This window comes from Ruditapes philippinarum, unplaced genomic scaffold (genome assembly GCF_026571515.1).
Source record: "Ruditapes philippinarum isolate M1 unplaced genomic scaffold, ASM2657151v2 ctg2203_1_1_1_1, whole genome shotgun sequence".
Classification (NCBI taxonomy): Eukaryota; Metazoa; Mollusca; class Bivalvia; order Venerida; family Veneridae; genus Ruditapes; species Ruditapes philippinarum.
The window spans coordinates 86,235-99,249 of record NW_026862420.1 but is presented as its reverse complement, the minus strand read 5'-3'; the positions used below and the strand labels follow the sequence as shown (position 1 = coordinate 99,249).

The window sequence follows — 13,015 nt, the reverse complement described above, 5'->3', positions numbered from 1 at the left end:
TTTCATTATTTTTATTTAATATATTTACATATTAGTAAAAAATTGCTGTGCCCCGTGTGGTGCCTCAATGTTTGTTCCGTTCCGTTTCGTTCCGTTCCGCAAAGTATAAATAGCCCATATTAATGACTAAGTTCCAGCGGCTGACCAACCCAAGATGAAAAAACAAAATAATAAAAAAATAAAAATCAACTTAAACATAGATCTATCTGTCCTTATAATAACACGTTAATCATCGTTGTTTGATAAATGTTTTAATATTCACAATTAATATATTTGGGATGTTTTATGTAAAATATGACCCGACTGTTCCATATTCATAGTCATATTTCTAGTTAGGGCAAGAAGTAGATAAAGGTACATTATGCCTCAGAAACATTCTTTTAATTCTTAGAAGAGGTAAACATGAACTTTATTATGTTTAAATAATGGCTTTCGAGAATGTAAGATGCTTGTTACCTGAAGAAAGAAATAATTTGTCATAAACGTAGCAAAATGTAAGCAAAGTAGTATTTTGACTCCCATACGAAATACTTATTCACTATAACTGTACTTATTTCCCAAAAGCAACAGATGAAAAAGTTGGTAAAGGAAGTTGGCCAACGAGTAAATTTTTAATATTATAAAAGTACACCAAAATTATAAAAGCTTTTGAGAAATAAAAATAAAATCATTTCCGAGGCATAATGAGCCTTTTGACAATTTTTTTAATATCATTTTTTTTACATTAAGAACAATTTTTGATTTAAGTATTTATTAAATCAGTACACATGTGTTTTTATCTTAGCAAAACATCAACAACTAAAAACACGGTATAAAACTTACAACTAAATGCATCTTCTCAATTTTTCTCTAAAAATGCGCGAAGTATTTGGAAGCCATCTAGGTTGCATGCGAACTTTTTAAGCAAAGTTGCTCGTCTTCCCCCAGTTTTGTCACCAGATGTCAATGTCGCACGCTAAAATCACTTAAGCCGAGGTTCCTATCTAGTAAGCTAATTAAATATACATCATAAATATGTAAATCAACTGAATATTTAGTCCTAAAATTAACCACATGACCTAAACATACATAATCAAAACAAAATAATGTTATTTCAATTCCACCCGTTGTTTTAAACAGCACTTGAATAGATCCCTCCTATACAAGTTTTTAAAAGCACCAAAATAACTAAAGTCAATTTAAATACTGAATTCAATTTAAATGATCATAATTAAAGAATTCCGTTGGGGGAAAAGCGTCTTCTTCACGATCGAATATGTAAGATGGTGATCTGTCATAGCCAAATAGATCAAAATCCTGTCTGTATGTTTCAACATATTCGATAATATCGCTAAGAGGAACAGAAGCAAACGCCTCTCGTTTAACCCTTTCTTTTTGTTTCTTCAGTTCTACCGGATTTGATAGTTTATGAGCTTTTCTTGCCATTTCTATAAACTGATCAGCAGTTATTTTATCAACGTCAGTTTTCTGTATATCAGGTTTAATTTTACTTTCAATAATTCCCCGCATTTGCAATTTTAACCAGATCCGTTGCAACGCCTTTTCCCACACGATATACTTGATGACGTCATCTTTCCACGAGAATGGACTTCTTATTGAGTCTGTGATTGCGTCATCTAACGCCATTTCATTGAAAGAGTCTTTCAATAACGCCAGCGAACTGGCCTGGCTTTCACTAACATTCTCAAAGTAAAAATCTCAGCTCAAATCTGAGATTTTTCTCAAATCAGAAATTGAGATTGAGATTTTTCTCAGTTTGGCTTTCACTAAAAAATATTGAGAAAAATCTCAACTTAAGATTTGAGATTTTTCTCAGATATATTGAGACAAGGTTTGGCTGTCTCAGATTATGTCTCAGTGAAGCTAAATTATTATTTTTAGGGGTATTTTTACTTTTTGCATGGTTATTTTGATAAATAAACATAATTTGACCTTTTTGGCAATTAAATTCCTATAATTTTCATATATTTAGTAATATATTGACTGATTATTGTGGGTGACATCATGCGCTCTAATTCATGACGTCATGAAATTATGACGTCACAATAATCATACTAAAATTGATTTTGTTTTCTTTTGATGTACATTCATTCTTGATAAATCATTTACATAAGCATTCAAATATTCACACGTTTGCAATTGCTTTTTTTTGTCATTGTTTTTCTTGTTGTTGTTCTTTTTAAATAAAACAAAAAAATATAGATCTTCTTAATATAATAAATATACAAAACATTTCCCTGTTGCGTCATCTTACATCAAAACAGCAACTATATTAATATATACATGATATACTACGTAACAAAAAGGAACACTCTATGTTTTAGTCATAGAAGCCCATCAACAATGTACATTAAGATAGCCGCTTATGTCTTGAGAAAAAAAACAACAACAGTCTCAGTTGAGAAAATTCTCAAATGTTGAGAAAAAGTTTAGTGAAAGCCAACTTGAGATTTTTCTCAGGTGAGTAAGAATCTCAGTCAATATTGAGACAATCTTAAATTGAGATATATCTCAGTTTGAGAACGTTAGTGAAAGCCGGACCAGTTCATTTCAACGCGCTTCATAATATACAAAGCGTCAGTTTTGAACGTTTCCATACGTCCAACAAACGTATAGTCGTACGTACACGGCTTACATCCGTTGTAAACACTTTTTATGTGGGGATCTATTCCTTTATTATTCTTTTCTTCATCGGTGACGAATTTCAAATTTTCTGCAAAAGTGACGTCATGTCCATCTGACCTAAAATAAGCATGCTTAAAGAAATTCTTTACTTTATCTGAAAACGGCCGAAACTTGCTTACCGCTTTTCTGCCAAATGATTCCCAGAACGTCGGATTTGGAGGAACAAGTTTGTCAATGTAAACAGACAATAACCTTGAGAACGGGTCTCTCACGAAGAGAAATCTAAATTTCTCATTGTTGGATAAAAGGTTCATCGAACGTTTTTTATCCTTTCTCGATTTGGAATACCACTCATCTGCGGCTTTGATAGGTACGTCATATGGTTGCTTGTATTTGGCTGGTTCTCGAATATCTAACATGTATAGCGTTCTTTTCCAGAATGTAGTACCTACTTTCTCCGTTGGACAGTATACCAGTCTCTTGTCCGGAATATAAACAACCGGCTTTATCTTAAATGACGATTTTATTTGTTTAGCTTTACACACTTTCTGTGAAGCAGAGGCGAGTTTAAATCCATCAAGCACATTAGAGCCTATGAACCCGACATCACTCTTAACCTGAAAGAGAAAAAAGTGATACTTGAAAAACTTCCGTGACCTTTGTTAATTCCACTAAAAAATCGGGACTGTCCCGTTGTTAACTAGTGTTAAGGCTTTCAGTTTCAAAACTTAGCATTAAACACACTATAGTATGTAAAGTTACAACGTAGTCTTCTAACGTGAAACATAGTCCCCTTTCTTTTGATTGTGAGAAAAAAATGAACACTACAGACAATATAAGTTTTAACGGTGTTTGCTGCAGCTAGAGATCGTAGGTTTGAATAATTAATGTGTATTTATGTCTGTTTTGTTCGGGATTTACGTCACACAGCACACAATGCACTATCATATACTAGTATTCAAGTATGACCTTGACCTTTAGGCTGTTTGACTTGATCTTATTCACATGTCAATCTTAATATGCAGAATATGTGTGCATAATTAATTTAATTATTACAAAATCAACCCATGAATTATACAGAGTAAAAAAAGTTATGCATAAAAAATAAACATTTACAAGAACATGTTTTCATAATCGTGACTGCTGACCTACATATCTGACCTTGAACTTTAAGACACATCACACATCAACATCATTCATGTCCAGCATATCATTGAAAAGTTATTTTAAAATCAATTTAGGTATAGCAGAGTTGTTGACCTGACATGACCATCAATACACTGTAGTAGAAAATTCCTATCTACAGGTATGACCATGACCTTAGAGCTGGAGGACTGATACTTGCGCACGACATGTCATTAGTATGGCCAGCATATTGTGGTATGGTATTTCAAAATCCATCTAGGAATTACAGAATTGTTGACCAGAGACAACCAACAATATTTTTTTATGAAAAAATCATAACATGACGATTTTGGACTTACAAGAGTAACCTTGTCTATTGAACTACAGACCTGACTCTTGTGCAAAAGGTCGCCATTAAGCACAACACATCCGTTCATCATCAATATTTAAGTTGTTGACCAGGCTCAACATGTGCTGACACTGCAAAACTATGTGATTCCCCCCCCCCCAATTTTTGACCGGGTGTTTGGGTTGCTGATTAACAAATATGAGTTTACATGGTCAACAAAAGGCTCGGCTTTAATCGTTGATTTGGAAATTTGGAGAAAAGTACTTTTGTACAACATACAACGTTAAGTTAAAGAACCATATTTAAACTCACAAGTGTTCGATTGTTCTTCGTAGTTATTCTTCTTACACTGCCAAAGTGGGTATGTACTCCTGATTTACTTCGTGTGGAACCTAGAAAATAATTGATTCAAAATCTCATTCACATCTTTTATTATTTTTTTTAGTTACCCCGACAAAGATTTAAAAGCGGCCTTCAGCTTTCATTTTTTATTTGGGAAGACAATTCGGAGCGGATCGGTAGATTAGAGTATCGAGGGGTTTCCTTTTAGTTCACGTATTTTATCGACAGCAAATTTCATTTTCAATCTTAATTCTTTCGATTTCTCACTTTAACGATTTATCTAAAAATAACACATTTAACCTTTAGAAAAACTGTAGGCCACTTTAAATGTTGACTTCCCAGCTTTCACATGACATACATCCAAACAGCGTCACCAACCACTGAGCATTATCTAATGGATGTGTTTGCATCTAAGCAGAGCTACAGACCTTCGCTTCGGATAAATTAACACAAAACAAAAATGAGCCGCGTCACGACAAAACCAACATAGTGGGTTTGCGACCAGCATGGATCCAGACCAGCCTGCGCATCCGCGCAGTCTGATCAGGATCCATGCTGTTCGCTATCAGTTTCTTTACTTGTTATTGGGTTTGTAAGCGAACAGCATGGATCCTGATTAGACTGCGCGGATGCGCAGGCTGGTCTGGATCCATGCTGGTCGCAAACGCATTATGTTGGTTTTGTCGTGACGCGGCTCAAATGTTGTGGGAGTGTGCATTATCAATTTATCATCCTGGGACCTATATTGGTGATAAGATCTGTTTATTTTTTTTTTCATTTTTTTAAATTTTCTATGAGAATACCGAAATTATTACAATTACACAATTTGACATACATGCACATGTACATTGTATAAATATGTATATTATCTCAATTTGACAGTTTTTCTTTTATTGAAATACAACATTTTGGTTATATATGTACATGTGTTGCATTGTTTTTCGGTGTATTCTCTTGGCAGTACTGGTATCACAGTGATGACATCACAAGCACCTGCTACCAGAAAGATCACAAGCACCTGCTACCAGAAAGGACAAACCATGAGAGATCCCGAAATCTTAAACAAGATGGTTATGATTTCTTGTACAAAACAAGAACGTGTTTGTTAAACACAAATGCCCCCGGCTCAGATTCTTGTCAGTAGCAATTCTTCAAAAAATGTTTACCCATTCACTCAGTTATGGACAGAAAAATCGCCAAAAAATTGTAAACACAAGTTTTATAGCTTGACAAAGTCATGGCATTTTGTAATTGTGAAAATATAAGTTGCCAAGTAATTGCTCTGACTAGTGATGTTGAAAAATATTCAACTTCATGCAAGTTATCTTCCTACCAAATATGAAATACAACTGTCATTAAATAAAGGCTGTATGGGCAAAAGTGTATAAATCTATTTTGAGCACTGGTGACCTTGACCAAACCGACCCCTAACTCTATCCAAAAGAAGAATACCATGTAAGATATCTTTCTACCAAATTTGAAATACATCTGTCAATAAATAAAGGCTAAATGGGCAAAAGTGTAAAAATCTATTTTTAGCACTTGTGACCTTGACCCAACTGACCCCTTACTCCATCTAAAGGAAGAATACCATGCAAGTTATCTTCCTACCAAATATGAAATACAACTGTCAATAAATAAAAGCTGTATGGGCAAAAGTGTAAAAATCTATTTTTAGCACAAGTGACCTTGACCCACTGATCCCTACCCCAATCAAAAGGAGGAATACCATGCAAGTTATCTTCCTACCAAGTATAAAATATGTCTGTCACTTAATAAAGGCTGTATGAGCAAATGTGTAAAAATCTATTTTTAGCACTGGTGACCTTGACCCAACTGACCACTAAGTCCATCAAAGTTTATGTTTCTATCAATTATAAATAACATCTGTCTATAGAATAAGGTCAATACACCTGTGAAATTGTAAAAATCTATTTTTAACATTGGTGACCTTGACATTGGTAACATTGACCTTGACCCAAATGACCCCATACTACACCCAAAGAAGGAGGTGTTTGTATTAAACTAAGACATCAACTAAAAAATAAAGGCCGTATGAGCAAAAAGGTTTATATTTATTTTTTAAACCAGTGACCTTGACCTTGACCCTAGAGACCGCTTACTCCAAAAAAATTAGAGGACCATCAAAGGTATCCACCTACTAAATATGAAAGATATCAGTAAAGAAATTAAGCAATTAGGAGAAATTTAAGATAAATCCAACTTGCCGAAATAGGTTAACCAGACAAGGCCCTATTTTCAAAGTGAAAAAAGGGAAATAACTGGGAAATATGGATGACACAGTTATATAACTTGGCAATATCATGTGCTTTGTATTGATAAGTAAGTGTGGAAATTATAAAGCCATTAGTATAGATAGAACTTAAGATATTTCCAACTTGCCGTTTTAGGTTAACCATTATTCATTTTCTAAGTGCTGAAAAGAGCAATAACTTGGTAAATATGAAAGCCAGAGTTATGAAACTTGCCCAGATCATGTACTTTGTATTGATTAGTAAGTGTGTAAACTTAGAAGCCATTGGTACAGGAAGAACTTAAGAAAAATCCAACTTGCCGTTCTAGGTTAACCTCGTACGGACAGACGGACGGACGGTTCAATTACTATATGCCCGGGGGCATAAAAAGTTCAACGTTCAGACAGGATTTAAACGCTTATGAAAGTAACAATTTTGCCAAGGAGGCTCTGAACAGACTATACAAATCTTTGCTAATGCGGAAGAACTTGTATATACTGCACAATCACCTTATAAAGAGAACTCCATTGATTACAGGGACTCCGTTGAGATTTTTTACAGGTTGGGAACTCAAATCGGGCTAGGAATCGAACAAAATATTGTTTTCAATTTAATTCTAAGCATTTTTCTTGATTGCGCTTTACCCGTTTAAAGATTTTTTAATTTAATATGAAATAATTTAAAATACAGTTTTCTTTATTTTATGTATCCAGGCGTTTGGGCCTCAGTGTAGCTCCGCTAAAATCAGCTCTTCGAATCACAGGAAGATATGACCAGATATACCGGTCAATAAATGGGTATCCCTTAACCTGCTTTAACCGGAAGTAGTTAGACTTGAGCAAGACAAACCTGCACATGTGCAGTCTAACATTGCTTGATCTATATTGTTGGCGCCTTGCGGCTTTTTTTTGGCATCGTCGTAACCCACGTATACTTCGCAGAACTGAATTCAGCACGCGAAAGAAATGTATACGCTACAAGTACGCATAGGTTACTACGGATGAATATTTGGTATTTTGATATTCAATTACCTTAAAGTTTAAATGGACTGTTCTAAATTCAATGTAGGGTAAATCCATTACAAAAATTCAGCAAGTTAAGGGTTAAATGTTATATTATTGATACACTTACCTTGGTTATGAGACAGCAATATTTGAAACACAATCAGAACGAGGATAACAGCTGTCAAACGTTTGAAAACTTTCTGACTTAAAGCCATTTCCAGTTACTTGGCGACCTTGATGCTTTGATTAGTGTCCTGAAATGTAAAACACTTTTAGAAAAAAAAATAGAAAAAACATTGAGAAGTCATCTAGGTCACCGTCACGTAACGATTACAGAAAAACACACCCAGCCTTCATTATGCTTTGTATAAATAATATGTGGGGCGCAACTAGGGACTTGAGAAAGAATGCATAAATGTCCTGGTCTTCTGGATTTAATCAATTCATCACTTCCGAGCGGCTGAAATGGGTCGACGGATTAAATAAACTTTGCGAAAGTCTTGTCATATTGTTTGATAGTTCAAAAGAGATAAATTTTAGTTATCCTATAGATACGTCATTCAGCGTTTACTGAATTCGTGGGCTTAATAGTTCAGAAACTAAAACACATTAAATAAGTACACCTCATCTTCACACCTCATCTTCACCTGTATTAAACTGGATTTCTTTTCAGGCTTCGATGTTAGCATCTAAAAACAAGTGAACAATTTGCTAAATTGTCTTTTGTGTTAAATTTAGTACCAGCATTAAAGGATTGATAGCATGTTAGACTCACATAAAATGAACTTTTGGAAGTTGAGTTTTCTTAAGTCGCATCAACATAGTAGAAAACATCTGGCGTCTTTCCAGCTTTACTGATTGAGTAAGGCGTTAGGCTCTCCGTCCTTATGTCAGGCACCAGAGTGGAACCACCGACGTTCCGTTAGCTAGCTGGATAGCTTTCTCAAAGTCCCTGACTGGACTCAATTTCGCAACGGTGAGGGGCAAATGGTTTGAAGTCAACGACCTTAACCACTTAACCACGTACGCCCCATTGACAGACTAAGTTTAACAAAAGCACTTTTCTTTATTCTGCACGACTACTAGCATATTTCCATCATCATTTGAAAAAAAAGCGATAAAAGTTGTATGGATTTAGTCAAAGTGTCATCTTAACACAGTTGGTCAACACAATTTTTACAGACAACTAACCCCCAAAACACCTCAAAAACAAATGGCGCACCCTGGAACCTAGGACTCTAACTCGAGCCCACGAATTTAACTCTGTCCCTATATCGGATATGGAAAAACCACACAATAGATACATAAATGAAAATGTTGATACTTATCTTCATTTAGTATAACAGAAATATGGATAATAACGGTCATTTACCTGATCTTATTATTTAGTCCATTTATTCCAGAAATATTGGGTATAGTTTATTTACAAAAATCAAATATAACTATAAAAGCCGTTACTATATACATGCGGTCAAATTTTAAAACGGAAGCTCAATTTGTAAGAAAGGAATTAATTTATATTGCGTTATTCGAGCGCGTTCTAACTTGACACCGACCGACTGCTTTAATCTGTTAAATACTGGTGAACGTCCAGGCCACGGCAAAGTATTCTTTTATAGTAACTGATTGCTTTAAACGACTTATCTTTAATGATCTGAGAATTTCATAAATGTACCGTAAATCATTGCAAACAAAACATAAGGTGTTAAAACACCATTTATTTGTTTTCTCTATGGTATATAAATTACGTTATAAAACCATGACCAAATTCGTTCAACATGTTAATAGAAGTACGTATAAATGTACCCGAGCATTTGGATTGCGTATCAAAATAATAAAGGAAAGATTTTTTGTGACTTAAGAAATCATTCTTATTTTTTTACATGAGACAACCAAAAAAAAAAAAAAACTATATAGGTTGTAGTTATTTTGCCCATAAACATATTTACCATAATCAGACGAAACAAAATATATACCGAAAAAGTTCATCATTCTTTAGCTTACAAGTATACGAAAAAGAGTCCTTAAATGATATGATAATATGAATTTATAAAGAAAATATTTTGGCTTTAGTTTTCATTAACATAATCCATGTAGATTAATTCACACGATTACGTTTTTATTGACGGATTATTTCTTTGTGTATGAGATGAAGTATGGGTAAGAGTATTATACATAGATGTCTTGTGTTTTTCTTTGACTTAAAGACCTAAAACGACTTAAACAACAATCTTTTTAACTTTTCTCTTATCAGATTTCATTTAAGGAGCATTACCTTCTTATTGCGACTTTTTTGTTCTTTAATCCCATGTGTCAAACACTCAACCGTAAATAACATAATAGAACTAATACAGAATGTGTTTATTTACATTTCAAATATTCAATTTAGATTCAGACTTAATAATGTAAAAAAATATTGACCAAATTCCCGTTATTTGTCCGTTCATGTATGTTTAGATCACATTTTGCGTTTATTATAGTGCGTTATGGCAAAGTTTAGTAAAAAATGTTATATGTTTAATAACAAAGAAACGATCTGAATACTAATTTTTCACACCTAATAAAATATAAGCAACTAACATTCAGCGTTTGAACCACGTGATGTTCCATATCGGATCCGATCTGATCAACATAGGCTCGTTTCCATTTCCCGAGTCCAAAACATCCATATTAAATGCATATCACACACCGTATAGCCTGCTCCTTATTAAACTTTAAGTAACAAATTTTGTGAAAATTTCAAAAAATGTGAATTAAGAGGTCATTCTACATTGTTGATAACAATACCGAGCACTGCTGCCAATCCTATATCAGACTCGGCTAGCGCTGCGTCCAATATAAATTTGACAGATGTGTACTCGTCCAATAAAATGCAGTATTGTACTCAACAATGTATGCTAACCTAATTTTTGAGTGCGGAAAAGCTATTTTGCTGGTCTTTAACTTCAATCAAATCGGGTTTCGCTAAATTTAACATTATTTGTAAATTGTGACCACTACATTACACATTGTCGTATTTACAATTGCATTGTTCAGGTGTTTGTAAGTCTCGCAAATCGGCTAAACATAGTTAATCGCTTACTATTTACTGTAGAGGGGTCGTTATATTAAGCTTTTTGAACAAAAGATCTTCTTTAAATATTTATTTAAACGGTAGCATTTACAGTTCTTTCTCATGTATATTTATATTTGCACACATCTTCTGTATGTTTGTTTGTATGTACATTTTTGTATATCAACTGCATAATGTAACAATAAATTGAGGATATCAATACAGGAATCATTTCATCGAGTTGTATGAAAACAAATATTTCATGAGAGACGGTAGCCACGAGTGAAATATGATAATTTTCGTAACACAAGATGAAAATAAATCCTGTATTTATAGAAAAATAACTTGATTTTTCTGTTTAATTTATACATTTTACTATTTGTTGATATTAGAGTTTGAAACACCTCCCATTCTATTTTGTGTATTAGCTGAATTTTGAAGAAAGTAGTCCGACAAGACACTAGTGAAAATACGGAATATATGTTTCACTGCAGTGAAAAATACTTTTTACAGTGAAAATACGGAAAATGAAAACACGCATTTTACTTCTTCAGTATTATTCAATATTTCATTTATCGTTATATAATAACTAAAATAATTTTGTTTATAACATAAAGTGAATGAACATGAATTGTATGTATACTTCAGGATGTTGCATCAATTTTCAAATTCATGCACTAGGTGGATAAGCTCTAAAAACGTGTTCCCAAAATGATCTGTAACAGTTTCTAATACTTGCAAGTATTATTTAGTTAGTATGCCATATATTAATACATGTACATGTTTATTTGAATATCTTTATATAGTACTTATACTTAAAAACTGTTACAGATCCCTTTGCGTACGTCTTCCCATTTGAAATGAAGAGCAAAAATACACGTAATGTGGATGCGTTCATAAAACCAAACATACAAGCACATGCTCTCATGCACGAGATTTTAATGACAGATAAAACATATCAAGTTAGTTGGTTTTTTTCTTTTTACATATAATTATGTTTATTTAGTAATTATGGTACTTAGTGAAGTACCAGTTTCCTAGTTTTCCGTTTTTTATAGATAGGGGAAGTAATTTGTACTATAAAATATTCAGCTTATCATTTTTTGTTGTTTCCCTTTGATCACATAAAAACTAAATAACCGCACATATTTTGCAGCACATTCTATAGTTAGTTTGACGATATACAAATTTTAAATTTACCTCTGAAACTAGTTACCTCGTACTTCCATATATATATGCATTTATGGCAATATGCCAACACGTGTCTGACATGTACCACAGTATTTTTTTACACACGTGCGATAGCGATATATGCAACAACTGCTCAGCACGATTTTCACGTGTCTCCACTGCACTGAAAATACATGTGCGATACTGTGCTATCTTTACACAGTGCGGGTGATAATCGCTGATTAAACGGGAAAGTTTTTAATGAAGTAAATGTATCAAAGAATAAATCGATTAATAAATCGATTAATAAATAACATAAATGATGGAACAATCTCATAGGACAAAATATGATCTCAACCACTTATTAGAATTATTGTTATCATATATGCTATCATATTTTGTTTGCGGTATAACTTTTAGTAAAGCAAATGGTCATACTAAATCCATAAACTTAGTGTTAAGGTTTTTATGCCCCGTTATGATACTGCCTGCAAGGGACCAAATTCTGTTACCCCAGACAGTCCGTCCGTTCGCCCGTCCGTGTGTGCTAGCGTGCGTGGGTGTGATCTAATACCTTGTCGGACCCATTACTCTGTCATCAAGGGATGATAAGCATGATGAGACGGTTTGTCAGGTGTCGAAGTTCAGCAGCTAGAAAATCTTGTCCGGCCAATAAATTTCTTATGCATTTTGAAACATATTGGCGTACATGTGAGGCTTGATGAGACGGTGTGTCATGCGTAAGACCTACACACAAAGCTTCAAGGTCAAAGCCACATTTAGAGGTCAAAGGTCAGCAATTATAAAAACTTACCAGGTCCATAACCTTATCATGCATCAAGAAATTGTTCTGCCTGAGATATGAATAAAGTGTTTAAAAATTTGTATGCCCCCGCCATTATTACTGGGGAATGGGACGAAAATTGGCAACTCTGTCTGTCCGTTCTATAACTCTGATACGCATCAAGTTGTTGTTTTTAAGCCAGTCGGCAAATGTGTTGAGCATAATGTATCCTTATTACTTTGCAGTTGTGATCATCATTAACCAATGCTTTACTTTGACAATAAAAAAGTAATTGTTCTTTTTAGTAAA

General features: G+C 33.8%; 1 protein-coding gene across 3 annotated transcripts; it reads right to left on the bottom strand.

The window, feature by feature from the left end:
* Positions 1-686: 686 nt before the first annotated feature.
* LOC132719025 (uncharacterized) lies at positions 687-12,095 on the bottom strand. 3 transcript variants are annotated; one of them, XM_060702760.1, is made up of 5 exons: positions 11,953-12,095; positions 7,828-7,954; positions 4,412-4,491; positions 2,542-3,242; positions 687-1,660 (listed from the first exon to the last, which is right to left on the bottom strand). In XM_060702760.1, exons 2-5 carry the CDS (start codon positions 7,913-7,915, stop codon positions 1,192-1,194), a joined length of 1,338 nt encoding a protein of 445 aa, XP_060558743.1. In that variant the 5' UTR covers positions 7,916-7,954; positions 11,953-12,095; the 3' UTR covers positions 687-1,191. The 3 variants fall into 3 exon arrangements, with proteins under 3 accessions (XP_060558743.1, XP_060558745.1, XP_060558744.1); XM_060702762.1 differs by having other exon boundaries at positions 11,969-12,071; XM_060702761.1 differs by lacking the exon at positions 11,953-12,095 and adding an exon at positions 9,073-9,212.
* Between the last annotated feature and the right edge of the window lie 920 nt (positions 12,096-13,015).